This window comes from Mustela lutreola, chromosome 1 (assembly GCF_030435805.1).
Source record: "Mustela lutreola isolate mMusLut2 chromosome 1, mMusLut2.pri, whole genome shotgun sequence".
Taxonomy (NCBI): domain Eukaryota; kingdom Metazoa; phylum Chordata; class Mammalia; order Carnivora; family Mustelidae; genus Mustela; species Mustela lutreola.
The window spans coordinates 101276988-101301127 of NC_081290.1; the positions used below are offsets into that span (position 1 = coordinate 101276988).

The following is a 24140-nucleotide window of genomic DNA, read 5'->3' on the forward strand; positions in this document are numbered from 1 at the left end:
TTATCTTGATAAAAGGACAGAGGCAAGCAGTGAACTTGCCAAGTTGGCAAAAACGCAGGCCTGCAGGCGGGCAGCAAGTGCCCGCCGATCTGAAGCAAGCCTTCTCCCTGAGTAACAGCCGGCCGCAGCTCAGCTTGCCAACACTTGATCACGCGACACGAACTGGCCCCTCTCACACATGCAGAGTGAAGAAAGCAAGAGCACATTTAGAAACCGTGCAGAAAAGGCGAGCCAGCAGGCCCAAGACTGTTGTCTTCAGAAAGGCCCTTGGCTTGTCCCGGGAAACTCAGACTTGGAGACAGCGCCCATCCTTCCCGGAGGAGAGGGGCTCGCTGTGCCTAACCTGCTGATGCACTGTGGCCCTGCTGCACACCTGCCTGCCTTCCAGGGGTCCGGGACTTGGGTGTGTGCCAGGCAGAGGTACCTGTGTGCCCAGCCCCAGTGGAAGCCCAGGGCCCTGGGTCTCCGCCTAGCGTTCCCGGCAGGTGCTCCGCATGTGCCATCACACCCGGTTGCCAGAGGAACTGCATGTGTCCCGTGCGACCGCACAGGGAAAGGGCTCTGGAAGCGGCCCCTGCTCTCCTTGGACTTTGCCCCTTGCCCCTTTCCTCCTGCTGCTTTCGTTCTGTATCCTTTTGCTGAAATAAACTGTAGCCACGGCCATCATTATGTGCTGGGTCTGCGACTCAATCCACAAACTCAGAGGAGGGGGTGGATTTGGTGAAGAATCCGGACACAGAAACTAAGGAAATAAATCTCCAATTCCAGATGCAGTTAGAGATGAAATTAAATTACTCTGAGGCAGGCAGCTGGCGGGCGCAATAGTTGAATGGGGGCGGGATGATCACTGATGGGGCACCTTGCCTGCAAGGCAGGGGCAGGCAGGGACACTAGTTTTAGGTACCTTCCATTTTTGTTTTGGCTCCTCTGAGTGTCCCTGCGGAATGACACAACTGATTTTCACTTTGTCCCTCTTAACTTCTGACCGAGATCATTCTCGGAATAGGCCAGAAATGACCCCCCACCTCCCAGATTTCTACCTGACTGGGTCCCGATCCTCTTTCCCCCTCTTTACCTCCAGCAGGAATCACTCAGAATTTTTTGCTCCTCAAGGAGTTGGAAAAGAGTATCAAGTACATTTGGCACAAGTTAATACCAAAGCTGAAGGGGACAGAGATAAAGAAAATGAGGGCAGTGTCCCTTTGCTCAGGGACTTTGTAATCACACTGAGAATACACAGGGGAGAGAACTAAGTATGTAAGACTCCATACAGGGAAGTCAAATAAAATAAAAATGGTCATCATGAAGAATCCTGTCAGGAAGCTGAACTCAGAAGGCTGGATAAAAGGAGATCTAGAATGGACCAACTTCCCAAGGAATAAAAGAACTAACCATAAAGAAGTGAGGGGTGATTTCACATCTTTTCTCTAGAAACCCACTTTCAAAGGTATTATAGTCATGTTTGATTGTGATAATCATGGGGCATTTTTGGTTATGTAACAGATAAGCCACAATGCTTTCCTTAGACAGCTAACCCTTGAACAACTTGGGGTGAGAGGTGCTGACTGACCCCTGCTGCTGCACCGCTGAAAATCCACATACAATTTTGACTCCCCCAAAAGTTAACTATTAATAGCCTACTGTTGACCATAGGCCTTATAGATAACAATCAATTCACACATATTTTGTATGCTTCATGTATTATATACTGTATTCTTACTATAAAGAAAATGTTCAGAAACTAATAAGGAAAATATATTTACAATACTGTAAAAAAATATATATATGGGCGCCTGGCTGGCTCAGTCAGTTAAGTGCCTGACTCTTGATTTTGGCTCAGGACGTGATCTAAGAGTTGTGGGGTTGAGCCCCACATCAGGCTCCACACTCAGCATGGAGTCTCCCAGAGTCTCTCCTTCCCTCTGCCCCTCCTCCCCTGCTTACTCTCTCTCAAAATAAAATCTTAAAAAAAAAAAATAATAATACAGGGGCACCTGGGTGACTGCCTTTGGCAGTCCCTGGGGTCCTGGGATCAAATCCCACATCAGGCTCCCTGCTCTGCAGGGGAGCCTGCTTCTCCCTCTCCCTCACCGACTGCTCCTGCTGCTTGTGCTGTCAAATAAATAAAATCTTAAAAAAAAAAAACAAAACACAAAAACTGGGGGCACCTGGGTGGCTCAGTGGGTTAAGCCTCTGCCATTGGCTCAGGTCATGGTCTCAGGGTCCTGGGATCGAGCCCTGCATCCGGCTCTCTGCTCAGCAGGGAGCCAGCCTGCTTCTCCCTCCCTCTCTGCCTACCTGTAATCTCTTGTCAAATGGATAAATAAAACCTTTAAAAGAAAAAAAAAAGTGTAAAACAATCCATGTATAAGTGGATCACCCGAGTTTAAACCCATGTTGTTCAAGGATCAACTGTAATTGTTTTAAACTGCAAGCAGATTCAAACCTAGATGAGAAGTACCCCAAATATTCAAGTAAACCAGAGATAAGTGCGTTACAAAAACACTAAAATGCAGCCAGGAAAACGCTTAGCTGGAAGAGCATTTTCGGCCTTCGTGCGGACCTTCTTCTCTTATCCAAAGTCCTCTGACAAACTCCCCCTGGCCACTCCTGCCCCCACTGTAAGAAGACACTAGCCAACCCGATCCCGGCCTTGCTTCATCGGAGTTTCTGACCAAGCTCACTGGAGACAGCACGTGTGTAGACCCTGACCAAACACAGCTATTACAACACCGGCTCTCCAGACAATGTCTCAGGAGAGCCAAGTGCACATGTCAAATAACTGTGTCAAAGGGACTGAGTGTGTAACCTTCAGCTTCCTTCTCACCTAGGAGATGCAAGAGATGCAAGGAGGGGCCAGACCTGAGAGAGAGGAAGACAGATCCTTCCTAGTGTGCTGTTACTGATCACATTCTTGCTCTGCAAAATTGCACTTAGCTTCCCCGGGCCCCATTGGTCTCAAAAAGCTCAATGTTATCTCTCTTTCTCAAGTGACTGGAGTGTTTTCTATGCTCCCAAATGCCTCTACTGGTATTTCTGGTCCAGTGAGAAGGCCACAATTGTCTACTCTGAACAGTTATCCCAAGGAATCTTGTTTTGTTTGTTTTTGTAAATACTTCCTACTTCAGCTTTTCTTTAATTAATTCATAAAACTTCAGGAAAATATGAAGGAAATCTTACGGTAGATAGAAAGGACATTCCTAGGGCGCCTGGGTGGCTCCCTGGGTTAAAGCCTCTGCCTTCGGCTCAGGTCATGATCTCAGGGTCCTGGGATCGAGCCCCGCATCGGGCTCTCTGCTCAACGGGGAGCCTGCTTCCTCCTCTCTCTCTGCCTGCCTCTCTGCCTACTTGTGATATCTGTGAAATAACAACAACAACAAAACAGCACACACACACACACACACACACATACACACACACACAAAGAAAGGACATTCCTATTTAAACCCAAAGTGGATATGGTTAGGTCTGAATAAAGAAAATGTAGTCAAAAAAGAGAAAATTAAATTCTCCTGAAATATTTTCCATTTTATGAAGACGTTCTTTAGTGCAGGTCACAATTTATTTGTGTAGAAATCAATGAACGTCAAACTAAAAATTTAAACGTTAAAATACAATTACAACGTTAAATTACAAACCCAGTGATTTCAAGTTATAACAACATTTACATTCTACCCACCTGCAGAGAGCAACCCATCCCAATGTTCTAATTTCTTGCAATCATCTCTTGCAGAAATACCCTATGGACAGATACCAGGTCAGCAATATCTCGGGGACAACTTCAAGCCGTATTTGTCTTTGCAACCCTAAGTGCCTGGCCCAGACTCAGCACTCAATCTTTACTTGCTAAATAAATGGGCAAACAAAACACAATGTTAGATACTTAATACAATTTCCACAGGATAAGCCTAGTGCTTTTTGACTGTATTTATCTACTCCTGCTGTGTGTCTCAACTGTCCAACACTGAGATGACCCAGGATGCAAGCAGTCTGTCGCCTGACCCCATGCATTCGATATCAGACTCTCACCCCAGCTGCACGACTCCCATCCCAGATGCGCTCAATAAGCTGAGACAGTATTAAGCATGGCTAGACAGCCACAGGCCACTTCATAAAGGCCAGATTGTTTTTTCTGTTATTAATGCATTTGTCTTATTTCCCCTATGAGATCCCTGAGAGCTGGGAGAGCTTACAAAAATAACAGTCTCTACCCACAATTATCAGAAAGAACACAAGCCCTTAAAATGAACAAACAAACAAACAAAAAACCCAATGCAGCAAAATTCAGAGATGTAATGTACTGAGCATTTACTACGTGCCAGGCACATATTTTGCATTTTCCAAGACTATCTCTGATCAATCCAATAACCGTGCTGAAGTAGACACCATCCTGTTTTGCAAAAAAAGGAATGAAAGAGGTTGAGTCACTTGGCCCAGTATCACTCAGCGGCTAAGCTGTGAAGCCAGAGTTCAAATTCCAAGGCTGTCTGGCTCCAGAACTTTTCTTGTAATCTGGTTAGAGGAGGACAAGGAATGCGGTCTTACTTGTTGAGACAACCACCTTTCAAAATACAGTTAATAATAAAGTATCTTTTCACAAAAATTTCACGCTATTGACTTTTTTTGTATTCTCTTTCCCCCATGCCTTCCTTAGTAACTATTACAGATGTGGTGACATCTATAAAAATTCCTCTTAAATAACATATCAGTTCTTCCCCAGACTGGAGTCCTAATACAAATTCACAGTCCTTACGAAATTGGCAGCACCATTCCATTTTGTACAGGAGGTAAACTGGGGCTCAAAGAGGTTCCATACCTTGTACACAGTCCCACGGTGAGGGTTAGCAAGAGGTGTGATAACATCCTGAAGCAGCCTTTGGTTCCATCAAACCACAGTCACATTCACAGCAAATATGACATGAAAACCAAGAACATCTATCCAGACAGATGACATCTGCCACGTGAGCATGAAAGTCTCAAAAGACACCTGAAACACCCTGTGGTTCTAGAACAGCAGTTCTCCAAGTGTGGGGCCCACACCAGCAGTATCAACCACACCTGGGGGCTTGTCAGAAATGCAAATTCTCAGACTCCACTCCCAACACAATGAATCAGAAACTATGGGTTGGGGCCAGAATTATAACAAACCCTTCCTGGTGATTCTGGTGCTCTAAGATCTGTGCTCCAATCTGGCTGTGGATAAGAATCAGGTGGGGAACATTTAAACCGACCAATGTCCAAACCTCATCTGTGGATACTCTGATTTATGCAGTCTGAAGGCGCTGGCATTTTAAAAATAACCCAAGACAATTTGGGGGGAAGATTTATTTATTTGAGAGAGAGCGAGCTGAGTGGGAGGGAAGGGGCACAGGAGAGGGAGAGTATTAAACAGACCCTGCTGAGTGCAGAGCCCAACAAGGGGCTTGCTCTCAGGGCCCTGATATCATGACCTGACCTGAAACCTAGAGTTGGACACTAAACTGACTGAGAATCAACCTCAAGCTTGATTCTAAGGTGATTCTAATGTGCAGCCCAAATACCAAAGCATCACTTGAAAAGAACCCATCTTCCCTGATTCCTACCCCCACCCCACTCACCCCAGTCCTTCTGGGTTGCCAATTATCTCTTCAAACCACTGAGAAGCCAGAAAATCTCTGTCCCTAAATCCATGGGGTTCATGTCTTCCTGCTGCCCTGTGGCCATGAGCAAGTTCTAGACGTGATCTAGAAGACACGATCTCGAAGGAAGACTCCTCTCCTCCTTCTCCCCAGGTCCCTGAAGGAAAAGTCAGGCCCCACAAGCTGCTACTTCTGTCTAGGCTTCTTGAACATCAGCGACTCGCCACATCTCCCCTAAAGAAAACTTGCTTCTTAATTCCTTTCTTCAAGGTCAGGCCCTGCACACGTGTTTCCCAATTGTGTCCCACTCCCCTCCCTTGAAATGGCTGCCTTCCGGCCTTGATCTCTAGCCATATTTGCATCTGTACTGATCTTTGAATCTTAACTGATGGCTCCTGGCTAACCCCTAACAGCCTTAAGCCAGCCACTCCCTCTTTCTTCTCCACAAGCCCCAATGCCAAGAAAAATCCTCCGCTCCTTAGAGAAGAAATCCCCTGAAAAACTCCACAACAAATGGAAATCCGAGTCCAGTTTAGAGTCCTTCCTATATGCCAGACACCAGGCCTATCCTATCTCATTTAATTTTATTTAACCAAGTCTCAAGTATTATCAAGTGCCGATTTTTTAAAAATTTTTTTAAAAAAGATTTTATTTATTTATTTGACAGACAGAGATCACACGTAGGCAGAGAGGCAGGCAGGGAGTGAGGGGGGAAGCAGGCTCTCTGCTGAGCAGGGAGCGCGATGTGGGGCTTGATCCCAGGACCCTGGGATCATGACCTGAGCCGGAGGCAGAGGCTTTAATCCACTAAGCCACCCAGGCGCCCCTCAAGTGTCAATTTTAATGAGATGTCACTTTACAGTTCTGTAGTATTCTCTTGAAAACAATGAAGAGACTAAAACCTGCAATAAAAGAGCACATAATATTATTTTTGACATCTGGAATGGGAAAATTCCTTATGCAGGTACCATTACTCCCACAGCTCATTGCTGACCCTGAGATAAGAAGCACGGAATACAGGTATCTGCAGCATGAGCATTCCGCTAACTGCTGGGAGGCTCGTACTCCTCGGCATTCAGAGCTCCTACATTTTTACCAAGTGCCAGGAACTCTTCTCTTCTCCCACTTCTCTTCAATTTACAGCAGAGTTCCTGGAGGAGGTACTGTATCTTCCCTTGCCACAAATAATACGGCAAACGTTAAGTGTACATACTAGCACTGAGGCCTCATATCTCATCGGTGATAACAATAAAAACACTCACATCACCCAGAAGAGGCTTAAGATTTCAGGATCATCAATGAAAGGAAAACACATAATTTTTAAAATTTCTTACAGAATTTTCAGGGCCCCCAAATCTTCTTTTCATAAAGACCTTAGCCCGAAAAACAATGACCTCATCTAACCTTTCTGGGAATCAAAAGATCAAATGTTAAGAAGGTTTGTACAGCTGAGTTACAAAGTATCAAGAAAACAAAAGAAAAAAAAGGTCACACACTTAAACTGAAATACAGGGCTGAGGCTTGGTTCAACAGCACTCCTCTTTGAGTCGCACGTAATAACAACACACTAGCGCAGGGGTACTACGTCAACAGCAAAAGCCTCCCAGCTGAGTTTCCCCACTCTAAGTTCATCTCTCCCAACCTTACAGATGTTTGTTTCATTTTCTTAAAGTGCAAGTGAGAAGTCTCCATGGGTTCACATCCCTTCCTCCACTAACTACCCAGGTCTAAAAGTGTCGAACTCCTAACTCCTAAGGCCATCCTACACAGTTCCTTCAAGCCTCTTCTTTTTAACCTTAAACCCTCTTTCCCATCTAATTTCTCTCTTTCCTCACTCTTTCTTGTAAGAACTATACCTATCCACTGCTGAGGCCCACTTCTCTCCCATGACAGCGATGGTGGTTAATGTTTATGGCTTTCTGGTGACCCCTCCCCAGTGAAATCCAGAGTCCTTCAAGTGCTTAGGGCTTCATTCACAGCTTTCAGTTACACTCTGGATTGAAGGCTAAGAGCAGAACAAGACTGCTGTGTTATCTTGGAAGCCAAATAATGGTACTGGGGTACACAGTGGGGAAGACTTTGAGAACAGTCTGGGTAAAAAACGCAGGATTAGAAAATGCTTTCAACAAATGATCCAAAGTCACAGATAAGAAGCTTGGCTTCTTGGAAGTGAGCATTGTTGATCCCCTCCCCAACACCTGTGCTCCCCTAGGAATGCAGGGGGGCTACCATTTAAAGTACTATGCTGGCCACATCTCCATGTTCATTCCTTCCACTACTGCCTACCGCCTACGACATGCTCAACATCTATGTCGCTCGTGCCTCTTCCAGGCTCTGGGATGAGGTAGTGAACAAAACAAGACCCCTGCTCTCAGATAGCTTTCACTCCTCATAAATTACCCAATTTCATCTTCATAACAGCCTTTGGGGTGGCGCTCTAACAATAAGCAACATGCAGGTCTGCAGATGACTGGGATTTGAAGGTAGGGCTGTCTGCATTTGGAGCTCGCATGCTGGCTATTCTAGACCCAAAAGGCACTGCTGGGTCTAAGGGGAACAGTCAAGATCATTAGGAGCTGGGCAAGAGCTAGCCCATTTGGAGCTCAATTACCAGCTGTGAGATGGGAAACTTTCCATGACCTTTGTGGGCCAGGTGGAACAACAGGTTTGTTGAGAGGATTAAACGAGTTATTACATGTTGAACACCCAAAATGGTGCCTGGCATGTCACAAGAGCTCATTATTTTTATTCTAGGCAGCTCCCTTCCTCCTTGTTCGAGGGTCTGAGGCCTAATACTAGATCCAGATATAGCCTCCTACGGTAAATAATTTTATTTTGCTTTTGTTCTTAGACCTTCCAATCCCAAGACTTGTTCCCTTTCTGGTTTTCATTTTCAGGTTTTCCTTTCTTTGTCCTTCTGTCTTTACAGACTGGGATCTCTTTTCATTTAAAAAGAAAATAAGGGGCACCTGGGAAGCTCAGTCAGTTAAGCCAACAGACTCTTGATCTCAGCTCAGGTCATGATCTCAGCAGTCCTGGGACTAAGCCCTGCATCGGGATCGATGCTAAGCAGAGTCTACTGAAGATTTTCTCAGTCTCTCTCTCAAATAAATAAATCTTAAAGAAGAAGAAGAAGAAGAAAAAAAAAAAAAAAGAGGTGGAGAGGGGCCCCCACAAACTCCCTTAGCCACCTTAAGCTGGCCTTTGTTTCACCACTAAAGTCCTCTGATTACTGTGCGGCAGAGTGGTATGAAGAATACAAGTTCTAGAACTGGACTTTCTAGGTTTAAACCCTGGGTTAGCCACCTACTGCATGACTTCCGGCAAGTTACACAGCCTCTCTGTGGTTTCCTGATGTGTTACAAAGAGCAACACAGTACCTTGCTCACTGGATTGCCACAAATGCATTTAAAGTGCTTAGACCAATGCCAGGCACATAGACCGGCAATGATGCTTGTTAGCTGCCGCTCTGGTCACCAGGCCTGGTGCTTCCACTCTCTCCCCAGCCATGCAGTTCCTAAACCCTATTAATATGGTTTCCTCCATCACCACTGCTGTAGTTAATTACATATAACTTATCTGTGGTCTTCTAAGCGCTAAAGCCAATGCCTGTTCTCTGACTACGTCTTCTACTTTTCCACAGCCGGGGCACTCTGTCAACTAGACCTTACTTTTTGAAATGCTCTCTTCAATTTCTTATCTCTGTTCCTCTTAGCCATATTTACTTTTTTTTTTTTTTTTTTTGTAAGATTTTGTATTTATCTGTCAGAGAGAGAGTGAGCACAACCAGGGGGGAGCAGCAGGCAGAGGGAGAAGCAGACTCCTCGCCAAGCAATGAGTCTGACACAGGACTTGATCCCAGGGCCCCGGGATCATGACCCAAACTGAAGGCAGATGCTTAACCAACTGAGCCACCCAGGCACCCCATATTAACTTCTCTGAATCTTCTCAACCACTGAACAAAGGGTATCCTTCAAGGTTCTGCTTTCAATATTCTTTTCTTCTGCCTCTATCTTTTTCCTTCTGGAATCTCAATCATTCTCATAATTCAAACTGTGCCTACAACTAACACATTCTCTTCTCAGTCATCATCTTGATGTCCTACAGTCATCATCTTGACATCCTAAAACGTTCTCTCTGAGCTTAACTGTACCACTATTCTGACACTCACAATCTGCTACATAACACTTTTTTCTTAATCTAAATCCCTAATTACTGTCCAAAAAAACCTACGCCTTATCCAAGACCCACTTCAAACGCTACCCTCTCTATGAAGCCTTTTTCCAAATGAATGTGCTCTTTTCTCTGTTTTGACACCTCAGAGCTAGATTCTTACTGGTCTTATGCTGCTACTTTATACTGAAGTAAACTGTGTCATTTGGATCTTTGTCTAGCAATCTCTGCTCCCAGGTGAAATTCCTTATGGCATAAACTGATTTGGTCTTTATACCTTCTAGTAATTACCACATGCCTTGCACATGGTGGCTGTCCCAAAAGTAACCGGTAAATACTAAATTCTTTGGAGTAACCTGAGCCTGTACTCTTCTCCAGCCACACCCCACTTCTTCCTCCATACTATTTTATGGCCACCAGGAAGCCCCATTTCCCTTACTGCTGCTTGGGGGTCTCCAGTCATCTTTTAGAATTCAACACAGAGGCTATTTCTCCTTTAGTGACATGTCTCCCAAACTTTAACAGAGGTGGTCACTTCTTGGAACCTCTACTGACTTACAGATACAAGAAAATCTTTCATATAGGACTGCAAATACTGAAAGAAAAAGCACAGAGCTGGTGTGAGCCACCAGCTATCAATGGCTGCTCCATTATGTAGGCAGTGCAGTCACCAGGATATGGACACAACAGATAAATCAAAACCAAACTGGTCACAGGTTATTTTATGTTGTAAAATCTTACAAATTTCAGAATAACAGGCACTAACCCATCGGTAGATAGGAGAAAGTCCAGGTGTGAAAGATAAAAGATAAATTGGACATGGGAAAGTTGACCAACACCAACTTTTAATGGTGAACTCAAGATAACACCTAGAGATTTTTTCAAAAAAGCTGTTGTATCATCCACTTCAGAGTCTGAATTTGCTGTTACCCCAAATACCAACACAGGGTGGGTCTGGCACACTCCTATGTGTAGTCCAAGCAGAATTTCCAGTAGAGGCACCTGGGTGGCTCAGCAGGTTAAGCGCCTGACTCCTGACTTCCGCTCAGCTCGTGATCTCAGGGTCTTGAGCATGCCCCACGTCAGGCTCCATGCTCAGCATGGAGTAGGCTTGATATTCTTCCTCTCCCTCCTCCTCTGCCCCTCCACCAGCTTGCTCTCTAAAGAAATAAAGTCTTTGAAAAAAACTCCCATTAATATAAATTTCATATAAATATATATAGTACAATATATGCATATGCCTTTTTTTTGAGAGAGAGAGAGAGTGTGTGTGTGTGTGCAAGCTGAGGGTGGGGAAGAGCAGAAGGAGTAACTCTTAAGCAGGCTCCACACCCAGCATGGAGTGCAACTCAGGGCTCAGTCTCACCACCCTGAGATCATGACCTGAGCCAAAATCAAGAGTTGGACCCTTAACTGACTGAGTCACCCAGGTGCCCATATACATATGCCTTTTTCACATATACTTTTAAAATGTCCCTTTTTCCTTATCATAAAAGAGGTATCATATAGATCAAGTCAGATCTTATGTATTTAAAAGTCTTACCTTAAGGTACCTAAAAAGATTTACTTATTTCAGAGAGAGAGAGAGAGAGAGCTCGCGGATGAGCAAGCATGAGCGGAGATAGAGGCAGAGGCAGAGGGAGAAACGGACTCCCAGAGCGGGGACCTCCCCCAAGTGCATCCTGATTCGAGGACCCCAAGATCATGACCTGAGCCAAAACCAAGAATCAGACAGACGCTTAACCAACTGAGCCAGCCAGGTGCCACTGGCCTTAGGATATTTAAACCACGAGAACTTTCATCTGTATCAGGTCACATCCCAGATGTAACAGACAGGAACTCTATCTGCCTCCACTAGTTAGTCGTTCATGCTTGTATTTCCTTCTCTGGACATTGAAGTCCTCAAGAGCAGCAACCACGTAGTACATTTTACCCACCCTAAAACCCAGCCCATGCAAGACACTTAATACTGGTGAAAAGAACACATGAATAATAGATTTCTAAAAAGCCTTAGTTCATAAATTATTTTTGGACAGAGTTCTCAATAAGTCATGACTATATAGAATGGCTAAAATTAACAACACAGGAAACAACAGATGTTGGCAAGGATGCAGAGGAATGGGAACCCTCTTACACTGCTGGTGGGAATGCAAACTGGTGCAGCTGCTCTGGAGAACAGTATGGAGGTTCCTCAAAAAGTTAAAAATAAAGCTACGCTATGACCCAGCAATCGCACTCCTGAGTGTTCACCCAAAGGACACAAAAAATATAGATTCGAAGGGATATATGCACAGCAATGTTTATAGCAGCCATTAACAACAGCCAAACTATGGAAAGACCCCAGTGCCCGCTGACTGAGGAACGGACAAAGACGACGTACGTGTGTGTGTGTGTGTGTGTGTGTGTGTGATGGAGTATTATTATCCAGCCATAAAAAAGAATGAAATCTTGCCATTTGCAATGATATGGATGGAGCTAGAGGGTATTATCCTAAGCAAAGTAAGTCAGAGAAAGACAAATACCACATGATTTCACTCATTTGTGGAATCTAAGAAACAAAACACATGAGCATGGCAGTGGGGGAAAGAGAGGCAACCAACTCTTAATTATAGAGGACCATCTGAGGGCTGCTGGAGGGAAGGTGGATGGGGGTTTAGGCTGGACGGGTGATGCGTATTAAGAAGGCACTTATGATGAGTATGTAAGTGACTAATCACTAAATTCTACATCTGAAAGTTAACACTGTATGTTAATTGGAATTCAAAAAAAAAAAACTTGAAAAAAAAGCCATGACTGTAACTTGAAACTATAACAACTTTCCCATAACTTTCAAGTTGCTTATGAAAAATCACATTACTTTGAAAAGTACAGTAACACCAACAGAAAGAGCTAATAAACACAGTCCTTTAGTCAATGCTACAAAAGTCTCTGTTATGTTGGCAAGCACATTAACTGTTTTCTGGCACTGGTGGTTAAGATGGCAGGCAAAAGCAGAACTGAAAGACAACTGCTGTGCAGTATGAGTGATTTAAAAAATGAACTTATGCTTAATTTCCTCCAGCATGTGAACGGGCCTTGTACCCTTTTATCAAAGGGGTTGTGGGCAAGGCTAGAGGCATGCAAACCCTATATTTGTGACCATCTGAGGGGCACAAGTGTGAGCCACATCAAGGATGGCCACAGACACACAGGTTGTTTCTCTATCACACCAGGGAAATGAAGGCACCTTAGCTTCTGACAACTGCTACACAGTCAGAGATGAGCAAAAGCATTTATTGTTCATGTTTATTAGCTACTGATAATTAGCTACAGATTTTTAGATCAGAAAGACACCCTAACAATCAGTCAGTGTGGTGGCTTTCAAACTTTTTTAACCATAAAATCCTTCTACAGGAATGCATACGGAAGAGCAATACGTAAAACAGAGGTCAGGGGAGGGAGGTCTGGGAACCACTGAGGAGACTCAGAGAACCCTGACAGTCCATCAGAGCTTTAGTGTAAAAATCTCTAACCTAGTCACATCCCTTAGGATGGCTATGACAAAAAAACAAACGAATGAACAAAAACCAGAAAATAAGTCCTGGCAAAGATATGGAGATATAGGCACCTTTGCCCACTGCTGATGAAAATGTAAAATGTTGCAGCTGCTTTGGAATATGTTACAGTAATTCCTAAAAAATGGAAAAATTACATATTACCCAGCAATTCTACTTCTAGTTATATACCCAAAAGAACTGAAACCAAGGACTCTCAACAGCCCTTGTTAGTTCTATGTATACCCATATTTACAGCAGCATCAGTCACAGTAAGTGGAAGCAACCTGAGTGCCCCAAGACAGATAACTGGAGAGACAGAATGTGGTATACACATCACTCCATTAAAAATATTCCAGTGTACTATTATTCCTTAGACAGGAAGGTAACTTGGACACATGGTACAACACAGATGAACCTTGAAGATATAATATTAAGTGAAATAAGCTAGTCACAAAAAGAAGACTACTGTATGATTCCACTTAGGTCCCTAGAACAGTCAGAGACAGAAAGTGGAACGGTGGCTTCTAAAGGCTGGGAGGGATGGGGGGAAGTTATCGTTCAATGGGTACAAAACTTCAGTTTTGCAAGATTCAGAGTTCTGGAGATAGATGATGGTGATGGTTTTCCAACAATGTGTATATGCTCAAATATCACTGCGCTGCATACAGGTCTCCCCCACTATCTGGAAGTAGAGCATTCCCATAACACCTTTCGTTAGCCAAAATGGTATAAAGTGAAAAAGCACTTATCATTAATGTATACGGGAAAATTTTGAACCTCCTCAGACCCCAAAAATAACCTCTTGAGCTCTTTTGATATGTTAGGACACATCTTGCTGATGCATACACAAAATAAACGAAGATAAAGCACAGGTGCTCGCAGACACAGTTCAAAGCCCTGGTGGCTCGGGCTGAGCATGGTTCCCAGGGGCTCTGAGCGTGGTTCCCAGAAAGGAGCCCCTCCAGCTGTGCATGGCCTCTCTCACCACAGCCCTGCCTCTCTCACAGCTGGCAGCCAAACAAGTGCTGAATGCTTTTTCACCTATTTTTGCAACAGCAAAAGTCCTCCATGGCTTTCCTTCAGTTACCAAAAAGAGACTGATGTAGATCTTTCAGAAAAGCAGTATGGCATAATGCAAGCTCTTGGAAGATGGGCGGAAACCCACATGTAAAAATGGCTAAAATGATCGATTTTATGTTATGCCTATTTTACCACAATTAAAAAAACAAAAAACAAGAAAACAAAAAACCTTTGTTCGATCCCAACACAACACTTTCATTTTCCTGAGGAAAAAAACAGAACTAAAGCAGAAAAACCATTCACGTAAGATCACACTACAGGTAGTAGCGTTCTACCCAAAAAGGCACTTCCATCTATAGCACTTATTCCACCAAACTCTTCAATGGTCCCTGGGAACCAAAGAATAGAACTTCAGTTCCCACATACAGCTTGCAAAGCCCTCCACAGTGGAGACTCACCTCTGCTCCAGACGCACCGCTCCCTGATGCCGACCACTTCACCACCACGGCCTCCACGCCTACTACTGTCTCCTCTCCTGGCCTCTGCTCGGTCCACGCCATCTCCGCAGCTTCCCCTCACTAACTAAGCCTCAGTATCGCACAGACAACGTCTAAGTTTCACACATACTAAGTGCTGAGTACACAGATAATAAGTAAGATCACAGATCACTTGAGACCTCCCACCCCAAGATCTTAGCTCTGGGCTAGCTGTCCCTCCTGCGCTCCGGTAATGGCCCAGCACCCATCTCACTGCTCTGACCATCTGTTTCAGCCTTGTCTTCCCTACTTCCCCACCGTAGGCTCCCGACAAAATGTCATTTGTCTCTGTGTACTGGGCACCAAGACCAAGGAAATACCCCCGGGAAATACCCACCCCAGGAAATACCGACCAAACAGAGCTGGTAGGAAAGCTAAGATGAGATCAGATCTCCTGAAGGTCCAGGGTTCTTTTCATCAGTGTAGCTGAAGGCCCCCCGCCAATGTGAAAATAATTATATTACCAGAGGTTCTTACTTAGAAAAGAATTTCATGTGTTGCGCCTGCAAAGAAACCACACTCATTCTTCTTGAATTATGCAGCAGTGCCCCCCAAGTTATTCCCAACTTTTGAGGAAGAGATGGCAGTGGAGAAATGGAACAGAAAAATAAAGGTCTTTTGTTCGTTCTCCCATAGACAGCTGTTGTTCTTACAATAAAGAGGGCTCTGCCTACCATTTTTAACTTGAGCAACCATAATTTTTTTTTAAAGATTTTATGTATTTATTTGACACACACAGAGAGAGAGATATCACAAGTAGGCAGAGAGGCAGGCAGAGAGAGAAGGAGGGGAAGCAGGCTCCCCGCTGAGCAGAGAGCCCGATGCGGGGCTTGATCCCAGGACCCTGAGATCATGACCTGAGCCGAAGGCAGTGGCTTAACCCACTGAGCCACCCAGGCGCCTGAAGCAACCATAATTTTAGTGAGCCCATTAGGAACTCCTGTTTTTTGTTTTTTGTTTTTTTAAAGATTTTATTTATTTATTTGACAGACAGAGATCACAAGCAGATAGAGAGGTAGGCAGAGAGAGAGAGAGAGGAGGAAGCAGGCTCCCCACTGAGCAGAGAGCCCGATGTGGGACTCGATCCTAGGACCCTGAGATCATGACCTGAGCCGAAGGTAGAGGCTCAACCCTCTGAGCCACCCAGGCGCCCAGGAACTCCTGTTTTGTATTGTAGTACCTACCCACTGAAAGACCTTGAGGACAAGCAATCTATAATGGAAAAAAATTTATTTGAAGGCTATGTCCTCATAGTTCCATGACTTCCCTAGCCTTGGTGGAAGGCAGGCTTAGCCAGAGAAAAATATTTTTAGACCAGGGTGCTTCAGAGCTGTAAAAATAGGCCAGGTAAAGAGCACACTTGTCAAAGCCCCAGAGTACTCCAGACACTGGGCCAAGGAAGCAGGCCAAGCAGAAGCATGCTGGTTTTACGTATTTTTGCAAACAGATCACCAGATCTGAAGCAGCTTCTCCAAAGCATAACCTGAATGGTAAGTGTATGAGAACTCTGTCACCTGGTACAGAGCGCTGTCTCATATGCCTCTACACGACAGGAGGTTCGTGGGGCATCAGCATTACGCTGCCTCCAAAAACTACTCTGACTTCCTTCCAACACCCAGAATAAGTGCACCAAGTGAGCACTCATGATGCTGACTATAGCCAGACATTGCTTTTCCTCTGCATCAAGGCCCGCCCTTGAGCACATGGTTGGATTCAGGAAGGAAAAAAGTCATAAATCAGATGTGTCTCTCAGAGCTGGCAATTCTGGGTTTATGATTATCTCCGATTGTGCAATCCCTTCAACTCTGCCATCCGCGTGGGCTGTCTTCGCTAGCTTCAACAATCCAAAAAAAGGCATTCCACTGAGGCTTTCAATCACGACTGCCACCATAACCAGCTGGTTGATTCTTAGAACAGTGTAATTGATTAGCTGGCTTTTTTTTTTTTTTTACTTGATTTTTATATTTCAAAAAGGATTTCTAAAAAGCCAAAGAAATGTGCCTTCATTTTCAGATGAGAAGAACACTTTTTTTTAAAATTCGGTAAGCATCTGGATTTGGTAACATAGAGGAAAATAACTTCTCTCCCAGGACTGTCTCCTCCCATCTCCCACCAATTCCGGGAAGGAGAAGGGGCAACTGGACATATCACTAGCCATCAACAAACCCTTGGTTTGACCCAGCTCTCCAAGATGTTGCCATGATGAATGCTTTCCGAGTAGAAATTACAGTCACAAATCCAAACTGCTCTCCGTAAGATGAGTACGGCAGTGTCTGCTAGAATGAATGGGTTTTGCTAAAGGACCAATTAAGAGGCTCCCACAACGATTTGAGGATCAATGCCCGGTCCAGGAATTACAAAGGGGAGTGCAGGGGAAAGAACACTCCTCACAGAGAAAAGCCACAGAGCCTTTTGCAGAATAGAGGAGACTCCGACCGTGACCTCAGCCTCAGAGTGTCTGTGGCTGGAGGAACAACAGTGGTAATGACAGAGGGAGGAACGACGCAGGGAAAGCTGGAGGGACAAAGAAAGGGAACTGGCTGAATGATTAAGTCTTGGCTGCAGTTTAAGTCTATTCTTGGCAGAAAGGTGGCATCAGGGAAGCCAAATAGAGATCACCAGGGAGTGATTCCTACTTCGAGTCTAGAACTAAGGAGAGGTCAAGCTGTTATCTACTGATTCCAGATACCCATGAAAGATCCCCCCCACTCGCGGAGACCACACTTCTCTCCACAACACAGCAGAGGCCAGAGGTCCAGGCAGAATTGTGCTTACCTCGGCTTCGGGGATCAGACACCTTCAAAGACAGTGAAAAGAACTGAGAATAGAGACGTCATCCCTGGATGGGTCTCACAAATCCACAGGAAAGCCACATTTACCAGATAGTTGCCACTGAACATGCTAGAGAAGCCACCGCAGCTCTTTGCGTGGTTGGCTCTCCCAACACTGTGAGGCAATCCTTGCTTGCAGGTAAGGCAAAAGGCAGAGAGGGGTTAAGAGATTCGCCTAAGGTTCCTGCGGCAGGGGCCAGGTAGGGCTGAGGGCCAGGCTCTGGGAGGCACCTCCTCCTCTGCTCACTTTCAAGGGTTGGACCACCCCTCACCAGAAACGACTGCATTGTTCGTATACCCTAGGCAGACACAGGATAGACAGCAGCAGTACAATCTCCCTGTGGGCCCTCGAGAGCTAGGCAGTGAGGGGTGTGCCTAAGGCAGACTGGGAGAAGACAGAAGTGGAGGAAAAGAAATCAGAAACTCAAGCAAGGGATAGGAAACAGTGAGGGTCTATCTAGGACATGGTAGAGAAAACCCCAAACCTGACTGAGGTGCCATTTCGGCTCTACAATGGCCAAATGTATTCTTTGGCATTCTTTTTTTTACCTGTTTGCCCCAAGTTTTCTACAGCATCTCCAGGCCCACCCAAGTCCAATGACTAACATGCTGAAAGAGGCTGGTCTGACTGTCCATCGTGGATCATGAAGATCACAGAAGAGCCCAGTAAAGAAGTGAACAACGCCACAAGAAAGGAGGGAACAGCTTCAGGACAAATACATCCCACACCCTTGAGGGGGCAGTTAACACCAGAGTAAAAACATTCCCCTCCAGAAAGAACACCAAAAGGACAGCTGAGAGCCAGGTAACCATGCCAGTCCCCTGTGATCTTGAAACTTATCCCAGTTCACTGCACTGTTTCCAAGCACAGTTCAACGGAGACATATTCACTGTAGCAAAAAAGAAAGAAAGAAACAAAAAAGTAAACAGTACAGAGCAGTTGTGGCCACTCTCCTATTCAGCATCAGAAAATTCAGAGTTTGGGGCATGAACAAATTCAGTGGCTGGGAGGAAAAAAGCTCTCAAGTCCACTTTAGTCTTATGGAGCACCACAAAGTAACAAGGCTTAGAACACTCTTCCCAGCCATACTCCAACTTTAATAGTCTAAGGAGCCCCCCCACCCCAGAAGAAGTGTGTACTTTTTGTTTCTTAACGGGGTGGGGGGGAGCTCTGGATGAGAATAATCAGGCCTCCAACCTCTTCTACACTTTCTTATTTCTTCAAAGAAGTAGAGTGCATTAAAAGGAAGGTTGTACCAGGAGCCCTGGAGGAATCCACCTTCTGAAACGGCCATTTCCAGGGAGCCCGCTGACTCCCCTGCCCCTGCCCAGTAACTTAAGGAAAGCTATGGTCTCTCTGGGTGCCTCAGATGAAAAAAAGGCAACAAAGCAAAGTTCAGAAAGGACTCATTCAATAAACAGAAGAAATGCAGAGCCAGTAGCTTTCTTCCTTTTCTCCCCTCCTTCACAGAATAAAAAACAACCTGCCCCTCACTCAAGGGTCATTTAATTCTATAAGCTTCTTTGCTGGCCTAAGTATTTGGCTATAGCTGAACTGGTAATCAGAACCAAGTCAGAAGTCTGTAATGGGCAACAACACAGGTTAACCTTACTAATTATTAACCTGCAGCCTAAGGGATTTTTTTTTTTAATTTAAAACAAACAAAAATGACAGGCAAAGTAGATGCTCTAAGAGAATACACATGTACAAATGGTCTGTGCTCTGATCAAATGTAATGAAGCACAAACCTCACTTATCTGAAACTGTTAAATTGCTTGAGAAATGTGTTAGGCTCCCACAAAATCTAGTAAAAAAAATTTTTTTTTTAATCCTACTCAGCATGAAATGGGACACTTGGCAAAAGGATACATTTTACAAAAATTTAAAAATTGTAACTGGAACTACACCCTGAATAAAATTCAAACTACTTCAGAAAGAGTTCAGGGAAGTGAAGATAAATGCAGAGCTGAGATGCTAGTTTGTGCTTGTGTTTCTACGGCTTCAGTGAGGATCTACCATGGGTGAGAGGACAGTAAAAAGCGACTTCCCTCTTTTCAGAGGTCCATTAGCAAACCAACCACAGTATCAACCAGCATTTGTATTCAAGATTAAGCAAGTTGGGGGGTGCCTGGGGTGGCTCAGTGGGTTAAGCCTTTGGCTCAGATCATAATCTCAGGGTCCTGAGATAGAGCCCTGCATCAGGGTCCCTGCTCAGCGGGGAGCCTGCTTCCCCCTCTCTCTCTACCTGCTGCTCTGCCTATTTGGGATCTCTCTCTCTGTGTCCAATTAAAAAAAAAAATTTTTTTTTAAATGATTAAGCAAGTTGGAACCAAATCATACCAATATTCTCCATCTAAATAATACAGTCCTACCTCTGCAGCAACAATCAGAGTTGTGAGTGGATATGAGGGGAGAAGGTCAAATGGACAAAGATGACCACAATGAAGAGAAGTAATTGCAAAGGCAGCTAACATTTTGTGAGCTCTTATTAAGTGACAGACACTGTGCTAAGTGTTTGAATTTTGCTAATTCACTCAACCCTCCCCATACTCCTACCAGGCTAGTACTAGTATTAGTCCTACTTTTAGAAATAAGTAAACTAAAAAAAAAAAAAAAAGTAAACTGAGGCCAGAGGCTAAGTAACTTTCCCATGTTAACACAGCTGGCATGTGAAGCTGAGCCAGCATAAAAATCATCGAATTCCTCATACTGAAGTGGACCCATTCTCTATTCAAAACACATCAACTAATTCTTCAGTGGCACTCAATCAGCAAAACAGACTTACCCAGTGCCAAAAAACCATAGGGCAAGGAGCATAAAGAATGAGGTGATACTGCCTGGGACCGCATGCCGCAGGACAGAATGCAAACACAGATCCACTAAACCACCCAAAACATCAGCGAAACCACCAGAGGCACCCAGGTTCTACAGGAAAGCATGGTTTCCCGCCACAGGATTAAAGCTGTCACCTGAAGTGGGTGAGGTTCTTTTAAACCTTGTTATGTAAGATTGGAACTATGTTCCTTATGAATGTTCACTTCTTGGACTTCCAGTCTTCCCCCCTCCCCCCCTGAGCCCCACACCCAACTTGGGGCTCAAACTCAAGGCACAGATCAAGAGTCCCACTCGGCTGACTGAGCCAGCCAGGCACCCCTAGACTTCTGGTGTTTATCAGCTTTCAGAATGACAATTCCATTATGTTTCCAACTAGCGGGGTAAAAAAACATTTCCCCCTTAATGAAAAGGCACTCCTTGTTCCAACTACTCAAGGATTTGACCCACAAGTATGTGTTTCCATCAATGTCAGTCATTTCTCCCCACTCCTTTCTCAAGTGAATGCTCCATTACCATACCCGTAATTTTAGGAGCTACCTTTATGCCTTTTCATGGATACCTTTTTCATGGTATCCAATAATGGATGCAGAATTGCAAGAACTGAGCAATCCCATTTTGTACAAAAGTTGAGGTGATGCTTTCTACACAGTTTCTGATCTTCTTCCACTGATGTCTTCAAGGTACTGTCCATTTCCTATACTGTTCTTGGAGACTAAAGCCCTCCCTAATAACTTGTCACCAAGACATTGTTTAAGTGTTTTTAAGTCAATACATTATTTTACACCTGCCTGCAATAAATTTCACTCTCATAACCTTGGGAGATTTTGGTGGAGCAGAAGGAATACAAGTGCGCTCAAGGCTAAGCTCTCTTCAAGTATGTTACATGTGGAACTTCTAGGTTAGAGGGACTTACACCTCCTCACAAAAAACAGATTACTGGAACACCATAACCTAGCAGTCAGGGTATCCAACAATAAAAATGGCAATATATGTCCAAAAACACAATCTCAGAAGAAAAAAAAGGAGAAACTATAAGAAGTCAGATGGATAAAAACATTTTTAAACATTCTGTTTTTAAGAGAAAATATGAATATGCTGCAAAAAAAAAAACTGCAGGGAGAATTAAAATATATAGTAGTAATAAAAGATTTTTTTAGAGAGAGAAAAAGGGAGACAGGGAGGAGAAGGAGAGGCAGAGGGAGAAAGAGAATCCTAAGCAGGCTCCACACTTAGCACCAGGTGGGGCTTGATCCCACAACCCTGAGATCAAGACATGAGCCAAAAGCAAGAGTCTGACTTAACTGCCTGAACCACCCGGGCACCCCAGAAGACATTTTTAAAAAGCAAGCATGGAAGTGTGGGCTTGGTTGCAAACAGACACTGAAAAAATAAAACATTCTTGACTGTAGCCACTGAAGTCCAGCACTCCCTTAAGAGAAACTTGGTAACTGCCTGCCCCACCCCCTCCACAATACAAGTTGCAAAGGGCTGGAACGCTAAGAACAAAGTCAGCTAAGAAAATCACAGTTCTCCAATATGAGCTGGAATGTAAGCGCTAAAAATAAATAAATAAATAAATAACAAGTATCACAGTAACCATGTAATCAGTTGCACAACTGACCCCGTACTACTCAGCTCAGGCGAACAGGGCAGAGTCCTGAAGATGAACAATGAGATTAGACACTCTTCCTGGGCCCTCAGCCACTCTACTCCCACTCTCCCCAGAACCTAAACCGCACTGTTCTTTGCAAAAAGGGTAACAGGTCAAAGTTGCGCAGCCAACGCGCTTGCAATTGGAGGGAGTCCCAGGGCCTTGGAAGCTTCGGTTAGGTCACTTTACAAAGTGCTACCAAAAGGATGACTATTACCTTTCATTGTAACCCATAAGCAAAGGAAACACACGGCGGGGGCGGAAAAGAGAGATCATTCAGAAGAGCAGAAAACGGCTCTAACAAAGACTGGAGAATTAGAAAACACGGAATAAAAACAAAACTAACTGATCGCAGTCCGGGTCTCCGGAAGCAAATTCGGTCTAAGCCGAGCAGCGAGCGCGCAAGTTATTCCTCAGTATTGTGCACATGGAATACTATCTTCTCTGCACGGCCCGATTCCGAAGTGCATTCAGAAACACTTTCCACAGAGCCTCCGTCGGACCCTGGGGGCGGCTGGAATTTAGAGACCAGGAACCGGAGGCTCAGTCCAAGGACATTCGTTCTTTGGGGGACTGCAGGAGTCAGGCCCAGACTCGAGACTTTTCAACTGCACGGGTGGGGGGCGGGATGGCATCTCCTCCGGCTTCCCGCGGACGCCGGCCTCCCGGCGGAGCAGCCACGCGGGGTCTCCGCTGGCCAGGACCGGCCCGGAAGCGTCCGCAGCAAACCGAGCGGGGTACGCCGCCCACCCCGCCGCTCACCTGGGCGATGCCGGCGCCCATCAGCCCGCCACCGATAACCGTCACGTGCTTGACGATGATTTTCTTCGCCGAGGCCGAGGCAGTGGACGAGGAGGACACAGAGCGCACGAGCTGCCGCGTTACAAAGGCCATGCTGCAGACACAAAGGCGGCGACAGCGATAAGACCTCGCGAAGTTAGCCGCGGCACGGGCCCTCGCAGTTAGGTGACCTCTGGGGGGCGGAGACCGAGGCGGTGCCTCCGTCCCGCCCGCCCCCGCGTTCAGTGACATCATCGGCGGCGGGGGTGGAGTCTCGAGGTGCGCCCCGTCCATTGGCCCGGGCCGGCGGGGAACCGCGTTCTAACGGCGGGGCGCGGCTTCCGGCCCAGCGCGGGCGGGCGCGGCTACGGCCTTCAGGCGGGGAAAGGGGCGTGGTCGCGGGGGCGAGGAGGGAGCGCGCGCGGGCGAGCAGCGGGGGGCTCCCTGCGGCCGCGGGGCGGGGCTTCGGTGCCCGCGCGGTGCAGGCGTCTGCTCGGAAAAGGCGCAAGCCGCTCGTGAGCTGAAGCGCGGGCCGTTAGGTTAAATCCTCGCCCTTGAGGCGTGTGCGTCTATCGGCGCCGGATACAGACTTGCAGATTCGAAGTAGTGATCATTTTTTAATGCGGTGGGTATTGGCCGTTCCTGCGGAAACGGAAGGAAACAAACTGCTCGTACCCAAAACAAACGGCTGCGGACCCCTGGTCGCAACACAGAGAACAGACCCGCGGGAGGGAAAGGGCGTTGACCTGTGGGGACCCGTGTCAACGTCAGCGTCTATCAGTGCAGTGAAAGTGGACGGTTGGAGGTCGAAAAGCAGCCGTTGTGATGTAACGTGCATAGGAAGCGGAGGAAAAGATGCCTCGCCACGTAACGGAAGATGGGGTCAGTCTTCTCGTTCATGTGAATGATTTCTGGTTACCGTACTTTAGTAATCCACAGTCTTTATTATTTTTAAATACATAATAAGACTCCACAAACACACCATCCAAACAAAAATCGGCCTCTCCTGTCAGAAGGAATCCACACAGTGAACCCAGTGTTCGCCATTCCTTTGCTTTGGTCTCATTTTTTATCGAATTCTGTAAGATGATGGGAGAAGTTCTGTTGCTCAGAGCTCTGTTAGGATTGGAGCAATACTAGGGTCACTGCTGCTTAAGGA

At 45.5% G+C, this 24140-nt stretch overlaps 1 protein-coding gene across 1 annotated transcript in view; it reads right to left on the bottom strand.

The window, feature by feature from the left end:
- Window positions 1–23183, bottom strand: part of HADH (hydroxyacyl-CoA dehydrogenase) — a 47225-nt gene extending 24042 nt beyond the window's left edge. Inside the window, exon 1 of the mRNA XM_059171385.1 lies at window positions 22964–23183. Within this exon, the coding sequence (XP_059027368.1) occupies window positions 22964–23095 (132 nt within the window). The 5' untranslated portion in view covers window positions 23096–23183. The remainder of the gene's footprint in view (window positions 1–22963) is intronic.
- Between the last annotated feature and the right edge of the window lie 957 nt (window positions 23184–24140).